The sequence below is a fragment of the Dreissena polymorpha genome, chromosome 13, assembly GCF_020536995.1.
Source record: "Dreissena polymorpha isolate Duluth1 chromosome 13, UMN_Dpol_1.0, whole genome shotgun sequence".
NCBI lineage: Eukaryota > Metazoa > Mollusca > Bivalvia > Myida > Dreissenidae > Dreissena > Dreissena polymorpha.
This window is the reverse complement of record NC_068367.1, coordinates 24,515,060-24,534,832: the sequence shown is the minus strand read 5'-3', so window position 1 is coordinate 24,534,832 and position 19,773 is coordinate 24,515,060. Positions and strand designations below refer to the sequence as shown.

The 19,773-nt window shown below is 34.5% G+C and overlaps 1 protein-coding gene across 1 annotated transcript in view; it reads right to left on the bottom strand.

Annotated features, from left to right (window-relative positions):
* Nucleotides 1-628: 628 nt before the first annotated feature.
* The window catches only part of LOC127856369 (peroxisomal N(1)-acetyl-spermine/spermidine oxidase-like), a 102,385-nt gene continuing 83,240 nt past the window's right edge, over nt 629-19,773 (bottom strand). Inside the window, exons 4-5 of the mRNA XM_052392515.1 lie at nt 15,299-15,413; nt 629-6,303 (exon numbers count right to left, since the gene is read on the bottom strand). Of these exons, the coding sequence (XP_052248475.1) occupies nt 6,175-6,303; nt 15,299-15,413 (244 nt within the window). The 3' untranslated portion in view covers nt 629-6,174. The remainder of the gene's footprint in view (nt 6,304-15,298; nt 15,414-19,773) is intronic.

Below are 19,773 nucleotides of genomic sequence, written 5' to 3'. Positions count from 1 at the left end.
ACAAAGACTTATGGAGAATAACCAAGCAGAATTCCATTGAAGAAGTCATTCTTCTCAGACATTGTTAATGGATAAGTCGAATCATTGGCATGCCTGCATCCAATACAACAAGGCAATCTCTCAGCTTGAACCCCAAAGGGAAAAGAGGGCTGCCAGGAAACATAATTTTGTTGCAGAGACATGGTTGCAGATGCCAAGCAGCTTGGAAATAAATTAATTTGATTCTAATTTATAGCAATACTTCCAGGAAAGTTTTTAATTGTGACCTAGTTAGATTAGACATGATCCAATATCAAACTTGGCTGAGATATTATTGAGATTAATGTTCCGACTAAGTTTCATGGCCTATAGACTGTTCACACTGTTAATTTTGGTATCAAACTATAAAATGTCCTGCACTGTTAAATTTTGTTTGTAAAACCAGTTTCCAAACTGAGCAATCTTATTGCAAGGCGTGGGAAATTTTACAAAACAAGTTCAGGGCAATCTACCCAACAAAATGGTCATGACCTCAAAACATGCAGGACATTTTCAGGACAAACATTCTGAGCAATATAAAGAAATGTCCAAGCATGTAAACATCGCGATGTTTACATAGCCTTTGTTGAAGCAACAACAAAACATCAACTTTCAGTGTACATATTTTATTTTCTATCCAAATACAATGTTACAACAAGTTTATAACAATCTTAAAATTGCAAAAAATCCAAGGTTTGAATAAACTCATTTAAAAACAAGGGCTGTTTGTAAAACATGCATGCCCCCTATATAGGCTGTCAGTTGTAGTGGCAGCCATTGTGTGAATACGTTTTTGTCACTGTGACCTTGACCTTTGACTTAGTGACCTGAAAAACAATAGGGGTCATTTGCCAGTCATGATCAATGTACCTATGAAGTTTCATGATCCTAGGCCTAATTATTCTTGAGTTATCATCAGGAACCATTGTACTGTTTCGAGTCACTGTGACCTTGACCTTTGACCTAGTGAACTGAAAATCAATAGGGGTCATCTGCCTGTCATTATCAATGTACCTATGAAGTTTCATGATTCTAGGCATAAGCATTCTTGAGTTATCATCCGGAAACCATTTTACTGTTTCAAGTCACTGTGACCTTTACCTTTGACCTAGTGACCTGAAAATCAATAGGGGTCATCTGCCAATCATGATCAATGTTCCTATGAAGTTTCATGATCCTAGGCCTAAGCATTTTTGAGTTATCATCCGGAAACCATTTTACTATTTCGAGTCACTGTGACCTTGACCTTTGACCTAGTGACCTGAAAATCAATAGGGGTCATCTGCCAGCCATGATCAATGTACCTATGAAGTTTCATGATCCTAGGCCAAAGCGTTCTTGAGTTATCATCCGGAAACCATCTGGTGGATGGACCGACAGACTGACCGACCGACATGTGAAAAACAATATACCCCCTCTTCTTCGAAGAGGGGCATAATTACACTTCATTTAATTAAAATATAAATTTAAGTTCTGATGTAAGTGAGGTTGATCTTCAAACATTGTAAAATGCGCAGTTAGTGCTCAAAGGGTCAAATTTACAGATGAAACAAACTGCGTAAATTGCAACAATATTTTTAATGTCATTCAAAAACACCACATTAAGTATGATTCAAATGTTCATACCATCAAACTATGTGAGCCTTGTTCTGAGAAAACTGGGCTTAATGCATGTGCCTAAAGTGTCATCCCAGATTAACCTGTGTAGTCTGCACAGGCTAATCAGGGACGACACCTTCCGCCTTAACTGGATTTTAGTGTAGAAGATACTTCCTTTAAACGAAAAATACCATAAAAGCCGAAAGTGTTGTCCCTGATTAGCCTGTGCGGACTGCAGTTTTCTCAGAACGCGACTCATATGATTAACTATATGGCTCATATCACAGTGATGTACTGATAAAATTAAATCCCAATAATTGTCAATTCACATGACCAAAATGTACTAAGTTTTGATATTACAGTATTTACTGTGGTCAGTATACTTCAATATACTTCATTATGACCATTTAACCCATGTCCATCATTTTAAAATGCATATAATTGTACACTCCTGTTAAACTGAAACAATAGCCAGATTGTTCCAACACATAATAATACATTACAATTGTAAAACCAACATACAGAACTGGGTCATGCAAAACTAGGTCTTATGCAATGCGCGGCCAGCTGGTCAGCAGCTACACTTGCCGTTATAAAATCACGAAAGATTTGGTGGTCTCATTAGTTGCCGGGGTAGCTCCGGACCAGACTGCCACATATGACAACACATGACAACAAACCCAAGCCTTCAAGTTCATTCCTCACTCAATTTTAAATACATGTGCACATGAATAATAAAGCCATGAGGTATACAGCATTCAGATTTGTGTATTAAGTTAATCTTACAACATCTAATTTATTTTTTGTAATCGCATGTAATAACATTCATACTTAAATAGAAGTTTTAATATTATACGAATATCTATATTAAAACAAACAAGGAATCACCAAACATAGCACAACAGAAATAATATGATTTTAGGAATATTATAAACAACACCAATTAGCAAATGAAACAGTGAAAAAAATCAACAACTAAATAAAAGTAAAAAATGTCAATACCACTTAAAGGCTAAGTAACTGGGTAATTCTAACATGCTGCTATTAATTCTTAAAAAGACATATGAAGTATGCTAAATTATAACACCCAAAATAACAGTGATACTCTTTATTATAAGCAAAAGCAGACAAATCCAACAGATAATCTCATCACACATTACATACAGTTTAAAATCATACACATGGAATATCATGAAACTAACGTGTGCTGTACAGACACACCAAAAGACTGCAAGAGCTGAATGACCAGCTGACATTTCTTTTTTGCGCAGTTTACACCAGGTACATCTGCTTGTGCAATGAGGAAACATGTTCATGGGAAAAACATATGCGTTTTGTTCAGACCAAATGAGGCAGTTTGAAAAAGCATTATGAATAAATGTGACCAATAAGTGTAAAACTCGTTATGAAAGTGAAACTGGGGTATCTCATAAACAAACTATGAGCGGATAGAACAGTTTTACACTCAACACTCAAATGTTTGAGCAGTATATTCTTTGAGTTGCAATTAATTCTACATTTGTTTCTGATCTGATGAAATAATATACATACAATAATCTTGCAACTGCCAGCACATATCGCTTGCTAAAGTAAAACAAACAAAAAATAAATATAAAAGCATAAAAGATTATGCCAATCAAAGAAGGGCAATGTTGCAGATTATGAAATCAAACATCAGCAAAATATTTCAATCGTAAAAACAACACACAATTTAATCTTCAACCCAGAAATGGATTTACATGACAATCATATAATTATATGATTATTGATATATCTGGGATAGTAAAAACATTTAGTTCACTGTTGCACACGGTGTATGATTTCTATAATCACACAACACAGTGTACACAAATAGAAGATCTATGGTAACATATGCTTGTACAAAAAAAGCAACACTTGTCTTTTAATATGTAAACCTAATTCAATAAAACAGTTGAATACCAAAATTACATTTTCATGGACACTTGTCCAAGGGTAGCTTCATTCATTCGAATGGATACGAATCATCCTGAGTTAAGAAAAATGATGATTTCTGATTTCTGATTGAGACTCATTGATATATTAAAAAAAAAATACTTTATTTGTTTATATGTTCCAAAAACAAATTTCAAACAAGAAATGTGTTTGTCAGAAACACTATGTCCCCTACTGCGCTGCTTTGAGACTATATATTTGACATTTGACCTTGAAGGGTGACCTTGACCTTTCACCACTCAAAATGTGCGGCTCCATGAGATACACATGCATGCCAAATATCAAGTTGCTATCTTCAATATTGCAAAAGTTATGGCAAATGTTAAAGTTTGACGCAAACAAACACACAAACAAACAAAGCAACAGACAGGGCAAAAACAATATGTCCCCCACTATAGCGGTGGGGGACATAAAAACAATTTAATTTGTCTTGACATCTTGTCATATGAATTATTATGAGTCGTGTCTGAACATTCAAAACAAGTGAATCAACAGCTTTCATCACTGATTCGAAAAATCATTCGTCAAAATTAATGTCTGATATAAAATTAAAGAAAAAAGCACATTTTTACACCTACAATTTTAATAACAGGTACTTGGAAAATTATGATCATGTGACTATTAGTAAAATGGCAAACTATTTTCTACCTGTAAATGTTCTCTACCTGTAAATGTTCTAACTTTTACACAAAAGGAATATTTAAATGGCATTGTTCAAACAACATATTATATGGTCACAAAAGAAACACATAATCTCTTGATTTCCTATCATACTTTCAAAAAGCACTTAGCACATAGTCTACAAAAACACAAACATCATTTCCTGTATACAGGTGTATAGATATTTATATTAAAATAAACAAATATGACATCTAGATTAAAACATAACTCTGAAATTGCACAAATTAGCACACACATTTGTATACCTACTCAAAATGTTCTTTAATGTTGTGTCTTTTATCACCAATATGTTATATGCTGCTTTTATTTAAAAATAACATTACAATTAAACATGTGATGGTGTTGTATTAAAGCAAAAACATTAAAAAAACCAGAAAATGCATACAAGATTTTCTTTTAATGAGTAACACATGAAATCAAAACATGTTTTTTCTAAACATTTAAATGAAAGTATTCACAATGCAAAATAATCATCAAGTTGAACGAATAGTGTCAAATTTAATGCCAAGGAAAACACCCATGTTATACTGAATTTAAACAAAATCATGTTTTACTTAGTCGAGTCAAATTTAAGACATACAACTAATGGAGCTATACCAAATTTAAAATAAGAGCTCCGCATAACGGGTGCCAACGCTCGGCTGTGGATGCAGTTTTAAATAAATGAAAGCTTGTCAGATTTTTTTATTTTTTTTAGAGGTCACAGTGACCTTGACCTTTAACCTAGTGACCCAAAAATGGGTGTGGCGTGTAGAACTCATCAAGGTGCATCTACATATGAAGTTTCAAAGTTGTAGGTGGAAGCACTTTGATTTTAGAGCCAATGTTAAGGTTTTATCACAGTGGACAGCGGACGGCAGACGCCGAGCTAGCTATGACAATACCTCGGGTTTTCTCCGAAAACAGCCAAGCTAAAAAGAAGAACTTTTCTGATGTTTCCTGAAAGTTTTCATGGAGAGTTTGACATTGTTATTCCAACGTCATACTAAAGCATGTGCTACTATTTCGCAATGATAACAATAACCAACAGGCAGATTTTACCCTAGTGTCATATTCTCATAATAACCCAGAAATGGAATGGGGCAGAATATGGTGAGCACAACACACTTTGAAAAAAAATCATTATCAAATTAATTAATTTATTGATTACTACAGTACAGTAAAATGAATTTAGAATTTCATATGATCTGCTTAAAATTCTTTCAGTAAAAAATCACATACATATTAAAAAGGCAAGATAAAAACTTGTGTACGATTGCAATTATAACAATGAATTCTACGGGTGAATTACAAGTAAGAAGTCATAACAAAGTGTTGCATGTACTGTACATTTTACAGTTGTGTCTTTTGCATAAAATATAAATCCTTAAAATAAATACCAAACATATGTTAATACACATTTAAAACCAAACATATGTTAATACACATTTGTACTATCAAACAGAGTTAATATACACGTAAATTATATCATACATAATAAAACACGTGCTCATAATAATATATTTTGCAATATCTTTGCTCATATAACTGCAGACTTCGGTGACAGTCGATACGCTACATTATCACATGTCTTATAACTGTCATCCTTTCAATTTAATTGATTTTATCAACTTAACTCTTTCAGTGCTGAAACAAAATTTTGAAGGCCTTTGCAAACAGTTTAGATCCAGATGAGACGCCACAGAACGTGGTGTCTCATCAGGATCCAAACTGTTTGCTGTTCTGATAGTATTTTTTGAAAAAAATCGAAGAAACTGCTAATTTTAGAAATTCAGCAGACGACAAATTTCCCAGCATGCAAAGGGTTAATGTGCACAGTATATAAGCATTATTTGTGCACCAGTCTTGTGACAACGATCACAACACTATTAACGTGGAGAGTAGCTAGGTCGGTTGCTGTCATCATTTAGAGTTGGCAATGCCGTACAGATCCAGTATACGCTTGGCCTCTCTGTGTCCCGTAAGCAAGGCCCCATGAGTCGTAGAGTAGAACGACGAGTGGGTTGCCTCCCCTGCAAACTGCAGCAGCGGCTGAAACCATATGAGTCGTGCTTAATGCATGTGCGTAAAGTGTCTTCCCTGATTAGCCTGTGCAGTCAGCACAGGCCAATCAGGGACGACACTTTCCGCTTTTATGGTATTTTTAGTTTCAAGAAAAGCATTAAGCCCAGTTTTCTTAGAACAAGGCCCATACAGGGACAGAAGTCATAGGAACCATTAGTTATACATTAATTTTAGCTCATTACATTGAAAGCCTATTGCTTATTGAAACGTTCTTGATTCAGTTTTCTGGCTAGAACCAGTACTTTGGTTGTTTTTGGGGATGTCTAAATGACACTCCCACAGTGCGTATCAAACCCAAGACCCCCCCTCCCCCACCTGGTCACTGGGCCGACACCTTATCCAGCACACTGTGGCGACTTAGGAGCCGTGGACATTACTACGAACGCATGATTGGCAGTTGTACCAGTATGTTGCAATTTATTGGCCATAATTTTTTGACAGTCAAGGCTTTAGGGAACCAATATTACTCTTACTTATACATATTATATATTTAATGGTTACTCTAATAGATCCTATCAAAAGGGCAGAAAGATCTATGTTCGTCTACTGGTTTATTATTCTTTTATTATATGGTGTTTTTATAAAACAGAAATGATTGTTAGGAATTGTTAAACATTAATTAGTTGTGTTTTAAGGTGATAAATCTAGCTGTAGCAATAATTATCAACTGTTTATATGACATCTTAAATGAAACAGACAGCTATAAACATATCAGTCTTGTTCTGAAAAAACTGGGCTTAATGCATGTGCGTAAAGTATCGTCCAAGATTAGCCTGTGCAGTCCGCACAGGCTAATCAGGGACGACACTTTCCGCGTTAATGGTGTTTTTCGTTTAAAGGAAGTCCCTTTTTAATGAAAATCTAGTTTAAGCAGAAAGTGTCAACCCTGATGAGCCTGTGCAGACTGCACAGGCTAATCTGGGACGACTCATTAAGCACATGTATTATGTCCAGTTTTCTCAGAACGTGGCTAATATAAAATCACTTTCTGATATTTCCTAGCATGAGCATAATATACTAAACTCTGTTGACTATTTCCAGACATTTAGATGCAATGGTAGGGATAACCAGTGTTATCATTTCTGATAAAAGCTCTCAGGTGATATTTTAATTAGCAAAGTCAATAATCTCTTACATAGCGATCTATTAACTCTTTCAGTGCTGGAACTGAATTCTGAAGGCCTTTGCAAACAGTTTGGATCCAGATGAGACGCCACAGAACGTGGCGTCTCATCAGGATCCAAACTGTTTGCTATTCTTATAGTATTCTTTGAAAAAAAATCGAAGAAAATGCTAATTTTAGAAATTCAGCAGACAACATTTTAGCAGATGACAAATTTCCCAGCATGCAATAGGTAAATGTTGTCTCCCTTTCATTATACAGCTAATGTTATACATGAATAATCAGGCCACTCTACAACCAATTACATAGGTAGAGAGTGCAATTACATAAGCGCTAAACTTTTGTTGTATAACATATCGTAGAACAAACAGGTCATGCACATGTATAACCTTCTTCCTTTTTCGCTTTAATTACTTGCGTTATTTATGTACATCGTGAAAATCAGAGTCAAACCATGTTTTGTGCTAGAAGGAAGTACTTAAAGGTACTGACAGAAATAGCACGATGATTTTAGATAAGGATGTAAAGCGTTCAAGCCATTAAGAAACTAGTGTACTCAAGCCATTAATTAAGAAAAGAAATGCATTACCGTTTTATTAATAGCAATAAAAAATTAAGAAAGTATCTTCACAGACTTTCACAAGACATACCGGTAAACAAATACATATAAAAATAGAGTAGTTTTCTTCCACACTAACATTTGCTGAAAGACATGAATTGACTGACTCCTTATCAATACATAAACAATACAAGAGAGCCTGAAAGGCCCAAAGTCGCTCACCTGAGATAAAAAGAAATGACCTGTTCTTTGCAGCCCAAGATATCAATGGAACAAATGTTCTAACCAAGTATCATGAAGAATTAACAACAAATGGCTCCTTGGCGGCCATGTTTTTTTAACAGACCTGAACCATTTTTTAACTCTTCCAAGATATGTCCAAATTTCATGAAGATTGGGAAAAAAAGCTGCTTCTAGACTGTTCACATGTTGTCACTATATACATATAAAGAAAACTGCCCCACTCCCTGGTGGCCATGTTTTTTCACTGATCACGACCATTTTCAAACCCGTCCGAGACATCCACATAACTAATGTTTTGACAAAATTTCATGATGAACGGGCAAAACATGTGACTTCTAGAGTGTTCACAAGCTTTTTTACTATATAAATATAAGGAAAAAGACCCCTCCCTCCGGGCGGCCATGTTTTTTTACCGATCCAAACCATTATCAAACTCAACTGTCCTATCCAGGTGTGGTAGTGCGGTCTACTTCGCTTACGCAAATGAACCGGTCACAGGACGGTTACAAGTTATGTAACTTTGTAAGCACTTATGTAATGCGGAAATATTTATTTTACAAAATCTTATTTCCGGTCAGGATGAATATACTGACTGGTTGTAATTCAATTAACTAAAGGCGTTCAGTCAGGGACACCTAAATACACTCAAAGAATTTATTTATAAGTGAAAACCAAGGCAGTTTTAACAAAATTAACTAATTTTTATTCCAAGAACTCGAAAAATGAAGAACAATGACAGAAAATTAAGAACAGGTACAAGCCAAGTCTAAAGAATCTAAGTATCGTTACAAAAATGAACAACATACAGCAAATACCTTAATGAATGTTAAAAGAAGTTCAAAATATGTATAAAAAAAACTGATATAAATATAAGTTACTGTTAGTCTAGAAAGTGCTTCAAAAATCTAGTTTACAAAATAGGTCTAATTTAATCTAAAGAACAATATTTATGGAGATTAGGAAACTTCAGTGAATCAAATGTAAAAATAAGAAAAATTTACTACAGTTATTGAAATAGAATAGTCTTTCTAATTAAGAAAATGCCAAATAAAAATAATCTAAATAATAAGAATAATTTAGAAAATAATGCCAACATGTCTTGATGCTTGTGTTAAAAAATAATTTAGAGTTTAATTATTAAAAAATTTCAACCTTTTTCAAGAGCTGTTAACTTTTCAAGAGAGCATCAAGAGGTGTTTAAATCAGCCAAAACAGCTTATTTTATAAAGTTCAGAAGAGATCAATGGCAGAGTAGTCAATTTTCCCTCAGAACAGTGCATTTATCAATGATCAATATCTTCCCAAATTCCAGAGCAGAACTAGAAATAGATAACTGAACCAGGTTAAACAAGGGAGATAAATACTGCATAAATACTGCAAAATCATGTACATGTTGTCTTTCTTTCAGTTATCTCTTAGTTGAAAGGCTTATCATAAGTGTTAATGACTAAAACAGTTTTGTTAACTATGAAAATTCTGTGTTATGAAAAATTACATAACACAGTACATGTCACATAATATTGACATAATAAAACCAAACTTTACTACACAGGAAACCAATGTTCTGACCAAATTTCATGAAGATTGAGCAAACTAGAAAGTTAACAAGATTTTACAATAGCCATATATAGCCATATAAGGAAAAATGCCCCACCCCTTGGCAGCCATGTTTTTCAAGCCAAGGTTACCACTTTGAACTCATCCAAGATATCATTGGGACAAATCATCTGAGCAAGTTTCATGAAGATCGGAAAATAAATGTGGCCTCTACAGTGTTAACAAGGTTTTACTATAGCCATATAAGGAAAAATGCCCTGCCCCCTGGCGGCCATGTTTTTCAACCAACCAGCATCATTTTCTAACTCGTCCAAGATATTATTGGGATGAATCTTCTGACCAAGTTTCATGAAGATTGGAAATAAATGTGGCCTCTTGAGTGTTAACAAGATTTTACTATAGCCATATAATAGCCATATAAGGAAAAATGCCCCGCCCCTTGGAAGCCATGTTTTTCAAGCAAACGTAACCATTTTCGAACTCATCCAAGATATCATTGAGACCAATCTTCTGACCAAATTTCATGAAGATTGGACAATAAATGTGGCCTCTAGAGAGTTAACAAGTGAGATGTTGACGCCGCACAACGCACGACCGACGACGGACAAAAGGCGATCACAAAAGCTTTACATGAGCACGTTGTGCTCAGGTGAGCTAAAAACTAAAACTAAATTGACCTCACCAATCTTTATCATTAAATTATTGCGTAACAAAATTAATGATTTACAGAGAGCAAACAGCTTCATTGGCATTATTAATATTAAAGAGGATAGTGTTACCAATAAATCACTCAGTACAGTCATGTATTGAATTAAACCAGGATGTGTTGCGTTCATTACTATCCTTACTCCAGTTTATTTCCTCTTTTTTCTAGGAACAAATTAAACCAATTACCGTTATTTTCCTGTTAGCTGTTTACATACTTCAATGTATAAGACTTTGTGCAGAAAAATAGTGTTTTTTCGAAACTGCACATGCATTTAACAAAAATACATAATATATTATGCTTTTTGAATTGAACTTGAACTTCCTTTAGTAGTGATCATATTCATTACAATTTTTTTTAACATCATAGATCATATTCACTACAAAGAATTTTAACATCATCCTTGTTTCTTCATGCAGACACAAACTTGATACTTATAACTCAATAAGCCTACTGTTTGTGTGCACTTTGGATAATTTACAGCAAAACAGTGAGCCCATGGGTAGTTTTTTTTGTATCCTTAATCTAACCAAACACTGTCTCCAGTATTGATTCAGACTGCATTAACTTTAAGACAAAATTAGGCAATTCAGTTTCATGAGGGAATTACTGAGTAAATGTTATCATATTTGGTTTGTCACAAGTCATGATCTGTGATAATAGATTGTGCATTTTCTATGTATTTTTGTATTCTAAAAGAGTCTTGTAAGTGTTTGTGTGATAGGGTAAGACTGCTTATTGATGTCACAGTTACATAAATAATGAACTGTCGCCTTAAACCAGTCTAAACTGATGGTTAATTCCTTAGTGATAAACAAACAAACAATTTGACATGACCAGATATAACTAGAATAACCAAACTGAGACTCTTTCTCAACATGTACTGGGTATATTTTTCGGACTGTCGTTCATTGTGAGCAATTCTGATATTTACAAAGTCATGTTAAAAAGGTTACAGATTCCCTTTTTAACAAGAATAACACTTCAAGAACCATATGAGACGCGTTCTTAGAAAATGAGGCTTAATGCTTGTGCGTAAAGTGTCATCCCAGAATAGCCCGTGCAGTCCCCACAGGCTAATAAGGGATGACACTTTCCGCCTTAATTGGATTTTTGCTAAATAGAGACTTCATTTAAACAAGGGCTGTTTGTAAAACATGGATGCCCCCCATATGGGCTGTCAGTTGAAGTGGCAGCCATTGTGTGAATACATTTTTTGTCACTGTGACCTTGACCTTTGACCTAGTGAGCTGAAAATCAATAGGGGTCATCTGCCAGTCATGATCAATGTACCTATGAAGTTTCATGATCCTAGGCATAAGCTTTCTTGAGTTATCATCCGGAAACCATTTTACTGTTTCGAGTCACCGTGACCTTGACCTTTGACCAAGTGACCTAAAAATCAATAGGGTCATCTGCGAGTCATGATCAATGAAGCTATGAGGTTTCATGATCCTAGGCGTAAGCGTTCTTGAGTTATCATCCGGAAACCATTTTACTGGTTCGAGTTCCTGTGACCTTGACCTTTGACCTAGTGACCTGAAAATCAATAGGGATCATCTTCGAGTCATGATCAATGTACCTATGAAGTTTCATGATCCTAGGCGTAAGCGTTCTTGAGTTATCCGAAACCCATTTTTCTGTGTCGAGTCACTGTGACCTTGACCTTTGACCTAGTGACCTGAAAATCAATAGGGGTCATCTGCAAGTCATGATCAATGTATCTATGAAGTTTCATGATCCTAGGCGTAAGCGTTCTTGAGTTATCATCCGGAAACCATTCGGTGGACGGACGGACCGACCGACCGACAAGTGCAAAACAATATACAATAAACAAAACAAAAAATGTCATAAAAGCAGATATGATAATTGTGAATTGAAGTCTCTTGATTTTTTATATACCTTCAATTTAAAAGCTTAAAATTAGTAAACCTAAATCCTTACATACCATAACTGCATACATCTTATTTTAGTTGCCTATTAACCTGTAAGCAGCTATTACAAGTGGTAAATGGATGCATCTACATCTCATGGAAATATTGTACGGTATTTTTACGGAAAATAACATTTAAAAAGCGAACATTTCTTTGAACACCACATCAATCATGACTGACAGTCAAATATTTGCTTACAAAAACATATTATTCACATTTGAAATCTTTTAAATTAAGATCTTAATCAAAAGGTCTAAAACATGAATGCTGACTAGTCACATTGTTTTCGTTTATAAATTTATTAATGTTAGCTGGTAATAATAAATATTATGATCAAATATGCCAAGTTTATCAGAAATATTTGTCAAATAAATGTTATTAAATTTTGTATTTTTTAAAGGATTTCAGGCTTGGTAAGTTTGTACCAACAGACTCGTTCTATTCTATAAATAGACTTACAAAAAAGAATATACGTCCAAGATAAGTTACAAGGTTTATGGCAAGGCTCCTTCATTATTGAGGCAAAACGCTTTTGATAATAAGTGGAAGTAGCTCCGGCTGGCTGTATTGATCTACCGATAACAAAACAAGGCAATCAATCGCTATTCAAACATGCACTTGCTGTGCCACCGAGTCTGACAACAGAAATCTAGGCCGCTCAGGAATTACCTGATGTTTTCCTTCCTCTTATAAGATCATTTGCAGAAAATTTCATTTTAGTGCTTCCCTAATGAACACTATTTAATCAGAATAAAACAGATTCTGTTATCACGTTGTACAAGACAAGCTGCTTTTTAAGATCCAAAATTAATGTTTTCCGCTGGTTTTATAATGATTACTCTATTGTAGAACAAACATTTTGAACCGGTTAGGGGGAAAGGGGAATTTGGGTTAGGAAAAGTAGCACTAAAAGTCTTGTGCATTTTTCTCCTATGTTTTTTCTTTCATGAATTGTATTTGTTTTATGCTCAAACTAAACCATCATTAAAGTATTATGATGCTAAAGCACTTTAACCATATTGAATAAATAAAAATTATTCTCTGTGTTTCTGCATATTATGTAGACATTTTTTCTGCATTTGATTGATTGCAACCCTTGATTTCAATAGAGACAGCCCTCAATGAAACCCATAACAACGGCTTGTACAAAAGTACACACTGTCTGATATCACGGGCAATTCATAACCTCACATGAACACTCTCGTTTAAGTTTTAAATAAGCATTATCATCCATTATAACACGACACAACATTAGCCTTCAAACAAATCATTCATGCGCCCTCTACGATTGCTCATTCAAATTATTCATCCTGCTTATATAAACACTTTAGTTACATTTTTTAAATTCAAAATCATATTGATCATATAACATTCCTATAGAATGCAAGCTGAAAGTAGATTGATTATCTCACGATGACTGTTCTATTATCATGAAACACACTGCTGTTATCATCAGTGTAGGCTTCCTTGTAATCAGTTATATTCAGGGATTCTGAAATACTTCAAATACATTGCCAAGGGATTCCCCAAAATCTTGATCTTATCAAAACTATATAGACATTATGCTTGGACAATTTAGGTTATAATAATGCAAAAGTGCAATCTATTATCAATAGAATGTGGGTGAATCAACTTTGAAACTATTTTATTATATACCTTTAAATATTCTTTCTTAAATGATGGGAGTATGTACACTTTAGAAAAATACTCTACAGGATAAAAAATCCCAATTTCAAAATGAGAAATCTTTTTCCAGTTTCAAAAAGTCCCTAAAGTATCAAGCAATATTTTGAAAAACAGATTTGATTTTAATGTCATACAAAGTTTTAATGACTATCTTTTCACAATATTTTTGTCTGCTTGTTAATGTTACAACAAAAAAAGGTTGTTTTCAAGAGAATACTATTTTTATCGCAAGGAGGTGCATGAAAAAGTGGTAATTTGGTATTTCTATGGATTCGCACAGTTGATAATGTGCGATGTTGTGCGATGTTATATTCAACAACTCGACGGAGCATGTGGGATACAATGTCACATTATCAATGAGTAATGTAATATTCCCAATGTATTTACATTTTAAAACAGTCATAGTATTGGTAACAAGATACAGCAGTTGTGCACTCAACCATCAAATTGATTCATGTAATTGTATTTCACATTTACAGAATCTGCGGAGACAATGCCAGGTCAGGAATTCTTCAACTAGACAACTAGACAGTTCTTTCTGGTGTTTAGCTCTTTCAGTGCTGGAACCGAATTTTGAAGGCCTTTGCAAACAGTTTGGATCCAGATGAGACGCAACAGAACGTGGTGTCTCATCAGGATACTAACTGTTTGCTATTCTGATAGTATTCTTTGAAAAAAATCTAAGAAAATGCTAATTTTACAAATTCAGCAGACAACCTTTTAGCAGACAACAAATTTCCCAGCATGCAAAGGGTTAATGACCATGTGTGGAGTCCAATACAGGATACTATTGTTAAGAAAATACCACAGTTGCAAACTCCATCATTGAATTGCTTTTTAACCCATTTATGCCTAGTGTCTAGAAAAAAGGTCTTGGCTAACAGTGTAGACCACAATTAGACGCCGCATAATGCAACGTCTCACCTGGTTCTACGCTGTTTGCTTAAAGGAATTTCTGTAAGAAATATTCTAAATACAGAAATAAATAAACTAGACTTCCCTAACTTTGGAAATAAATTGATCTTATTTGGAAGGATGGGACAGAGTCCACTAGGCATGAATGGGTTAAACACGGGTTTTTAAATATACTGAATCTAAAGACACAACGCCAGGATGAATACAAGTCCTGTACAGGACACTAGAGCCTGCCTCACCTTGCCATTATTGTCACAGATGGGCTGTGCCAGAGTGTCTACGTCTCCCACCGTGGCCCCAACCTTGATGTAGCAGTACGAGCCCCTCGTGTTCTTGCTGTTGCCCCAGCGAGACCTGATAATATGAACCAGTGTTCACACATTGATTATGATAAACAGGATACAGGGGGGAACATCAAGCAAGTTTAATAACTTGGGGCATTAACTGCAAAGTATCTTTTGTTCATGTCAAATTTAAGAAAAGTCTCAAATCTGAAGCAATTATCACGAAGATCTTAAGTCAGGGCATCTTCCAGTCCACATACTGAGCAACAACCTAGATAAATGTTACTGGAAGTTAAAAGCTGATTTCTTGATTTCTGACATGGGGTGTTGGCGGCTGTGAAGGGGGACAACGCAACAAAACCCTAGAACAAAAAGGAACCTTCATGTTCTCGTTTGAGCAGGTATATTTGTCGTTAGGTGATTGGTCCTCTTGCCTACATGCAAAGCTGCCAACACACCAGAACAATATGGCAAACATGACAAAAATATAAAAAAGACACACCAGAACAATAAGGCAGAAATGAGCAAACATACAAAATAGACACACCAAAACATAGTAAACATACTAAGCTTGATATCTTGAACATCATTGAAAGACCTATTTATATTTCTTTATAAATCTCTAATACATATCACAATTTCATCTTCATTAGCTGACCTAAGATCTCCAGGCTTAAAGGAACTAGGGAAAATATATCTCTTTTCAATTGCAGTCCTTGCATTATCACCAGTAGAAGACTGTCTAAGCTTGTCTAAGCTTGCATTATCACCAGTAGAAGACTGTCTAAGCTTGTCTAAGCTTGCATTATCACCAGTAGAAGACTGTCTAAGCTTGTCTATGCTTGCATTATCACATACATGATGCATTCACTTAACAATGTGCAAAAAAACAAACATCATGCAGCAGAATCCTCCAGAAGATTTGATTGAAGCATAACACCACTTTGTAAACAAAGACTGAAATTCTAAAATGTGTTTTATTGTGACATTGAAATTTCACATGATATTGTCTTGAAAGCTTGAGAGAAAATTCAGATAAAGCCATTAGAAAGGGAGATTCAAGTTGTTAATGCATTTCTCTTATGCATTTTTTTATGAACAACGTTTAAATTATTTGTATTAAACTGTGTGATCCCAAATATTCCTTGGAGTAAACAACAAAGTCTAATTTTATACAAACAAAATGCAACCACTCAATTTTAACATTTCAATACTTCAATTTAGATATCTTTTATTCAGTATTTCTTAAGCTTAACTAAAATCTGCAGCTCATATTGTCTTATATATCTTGAGTCTCAAATGAAGCAGCCCATAAACCTGATACCCCATGAAGTTTGTGACACAAACATGTCCCAATCATTAAAAGGACTGCAAAACTGTTTAAGCATATAACAGAATTTCCATTACAACATTATGAAAATAAAACAAAACAAGTCTGCTTTTAAGAAGCATGCAAAATTCATAGAGTTAAATATATTTCTTATATGTTTGATTATTTGTTCTTATACATCAGTTTGGCCCCCTTATAGCCACACACCTTGAAATGAACTACATGGCATAGTGAATTTAAGTATACATAAGAAACATATTTTATCTATGCCAATTAGAATATATCTGGTGGTTAAAAGATAGAAATCCGTCTTTTTTGCGCTTTAAAACTTAAAAATAATCACGTTTGTCGAAATGTACGTATACGTCTAGAAATCCTACTTTCGGTTTTAAAAGCAGTACCATTTAAAAAATAATAAATTACTTGCTAACTAGGCTATAGATTTAATTTTATCTATGCCAATTAGAATATAACTGGTGGTAACAAGATAGAAATCCGTCTATTTTGCGCTTTAAAACTTAAAAATAATAGCGTTTTTCGAAATATACGTATACATATAGAAATCCTACTTTCGGTTTTAAAATTAAAGAAAAATAATAAATTACTTGCTAACTAGGCTAAAGATTTAATGACAATTTTGCATACTACCAAATTGCATCTATATATTTTTATTAACATGTATTTCATTTCAAGGTGTGTGGCCTTAACCAATGGTGAACACCTGGAGAGGATCCATTTTTTATCATGAAATTATGTAAATACATACATCTGAATAATAGCAAAACCTGTATTACCTTTATACATGTAGGGTTAAAACTATTATACACATATCAAAAATCTCCGTGGGGTTGTTGTAGAAAGAAAGCTTTTGCTTTAAAAATTAGAGGTCTCTGGTTTAACCCATATATGCCTAGTGGACTCTCCCATCCTTCTAAATTGGATCAATTTATTTCCAAAATAAGGGATGTCTAGAATATTTATTTCTGTATTTACAATATTTCTTACAGGAATTCCTTTAAGCGAACAGCGCAGACCCTGATGAGACACCGCATCAAGCGGCGTCTCATCTGGGTCTACACTGTTTGCCAAGGCCTTATTTCTAGACGCTATGCATAAATGGGTTAATTGCCAGGATAGGCATTTTTTATTTTATCTTTTTCCCAGCTTAAATAACTATTTTTCAACTATTTATAATGAAGTTTTATTAGAAAATTACTTAAATAATTTTAATACCCCAGTCGTAAAAAAAGTCAAATCTGTGAACTGATGTCTTTTTAGCTGATTCTTAATTACAAGAGATGCCATAAAGCTCAGGCAAATTGATATACATGGGACCAAGCTGAATGTAGGCAATATTGATTCCATCATTTAAATTGATGACCAAAGAACAGACATTAATGAAACTTTCTCTTGCTTGCTTGTCAGAGAGATGAATCAAAAGTTAAGTTTGGACAGAAATGCTGAATCATGCCAATTCTTCAATAGATGTACAGCCTATCTATTTATTGGAAACCTTAGCAATTAATTGTGGTGGGAATTACTAAGGATACATTTCGCGCAATGAATAATATATATCCCAGCGTACTGAGTGCTATTTCAATAATAGAAATCCACATCAATAAGAGTTCTGGGACACAAAAATGCAACTATTAACCCATTTATGCCTAGTGGACTCTCCCATCCTTCTAAATTGGATCAATTTATTTCCAAAATTAGGGATGTCTAGTATATTTATATTAAGAATATTTCTTACAGAAATTCCTTTAATCAAACAGCGCAGACCCTGATGAGATGCCGCATCATGCAGCGTCTCATCTGGGTCTATGCTGTTTGCCAAGGCCTTCTTTCTAGATGCTATGCATTAATTGGTTAAATTTACAAGCAGATGCAGATTGCATGAATTCAATTTAACAATATTCTCAACAAGATGTGTTTGTGAAACACAATGTCCCCCTATATGACATTTGACCTTGAAGGATGACCTTGACCTTGACCCTTCACCACTCAAAATGTGCAGCTCCATGAGATACACATGCATGTCAAATATAAAATTGCTAGCTTCAATATTGCAGAAGTTACATTACATGAGCAATTTTGACCCATATATTTGACCTAGAAGGTTGACCTTGACCTTTCACCACTCATAATGTGCAGCTCCATGAGATACACATGCATGCCAAATATCAAGTTGCTATCTTCAATATTGCAAAAGTATTCATAAAATAAGCGATTTGGGCCACATATATTTGACCTCTGACCTTGAAGGATGACCTTGACCTTGACCTCTCAAAATGTGCAGCTCCATAAGTTACACATGCATGCCAAATATCAAGTTGCTATCTTCAATATTGCAAAAGTATTCATAAAATAAGCGATTTGGGCCACATATATTTGACCTCTGACCTTGAAGGATGACCTTGACCATTCACCACTCAAAATGTGCATCTCCATGAGATACACATGCATGCCAAGTATCAAGTTGCTATCTTCAATATTGCAAAAGTATTCATAAAATGAGCGATTTTGGCCACATATATTTGACCTCTGACCTTGAAGGATGACCTTGACCGTGACCTTTCACGACTCAAAATGTGCAGCTCCATGAGATACACATGCATGCCAAATATCAAGTTGCTATATTCAATATAGCAAAAGTTATTGCAAAATCATGTTAAAGTTGGTGCAATCCAACCAACCAACAGACCAACCAACAGACAGGGCAAAAACAATATGTCCCCCACTACTATAGTGGGGGACATAAAAATACAGCTTGGTTCCAAAGAAGTTTTAAAGACAATGGTAATCTAAACTATTTACTTAACCTGAAAAGCAAATTTGTCACTTTTATTTACTTCTTCATTTACTTGTATTATCACACCCAAGTACCCACTGACGCCTTAATTGTTTTATTTTTAGCTGCACTTATTCAAATTGAAAACATTCACAAGTATTTACAATACAACTTACTACCTTCAGTGTATCTTCATTATAAATCTGCCATTCTCTCTAAACTTCATTTAGATGACACACTTGGGAACATATATTTATTTATTAAAGATCAGGGGTGCATTAAGCAGTAAATACCAAAACATCATCAATG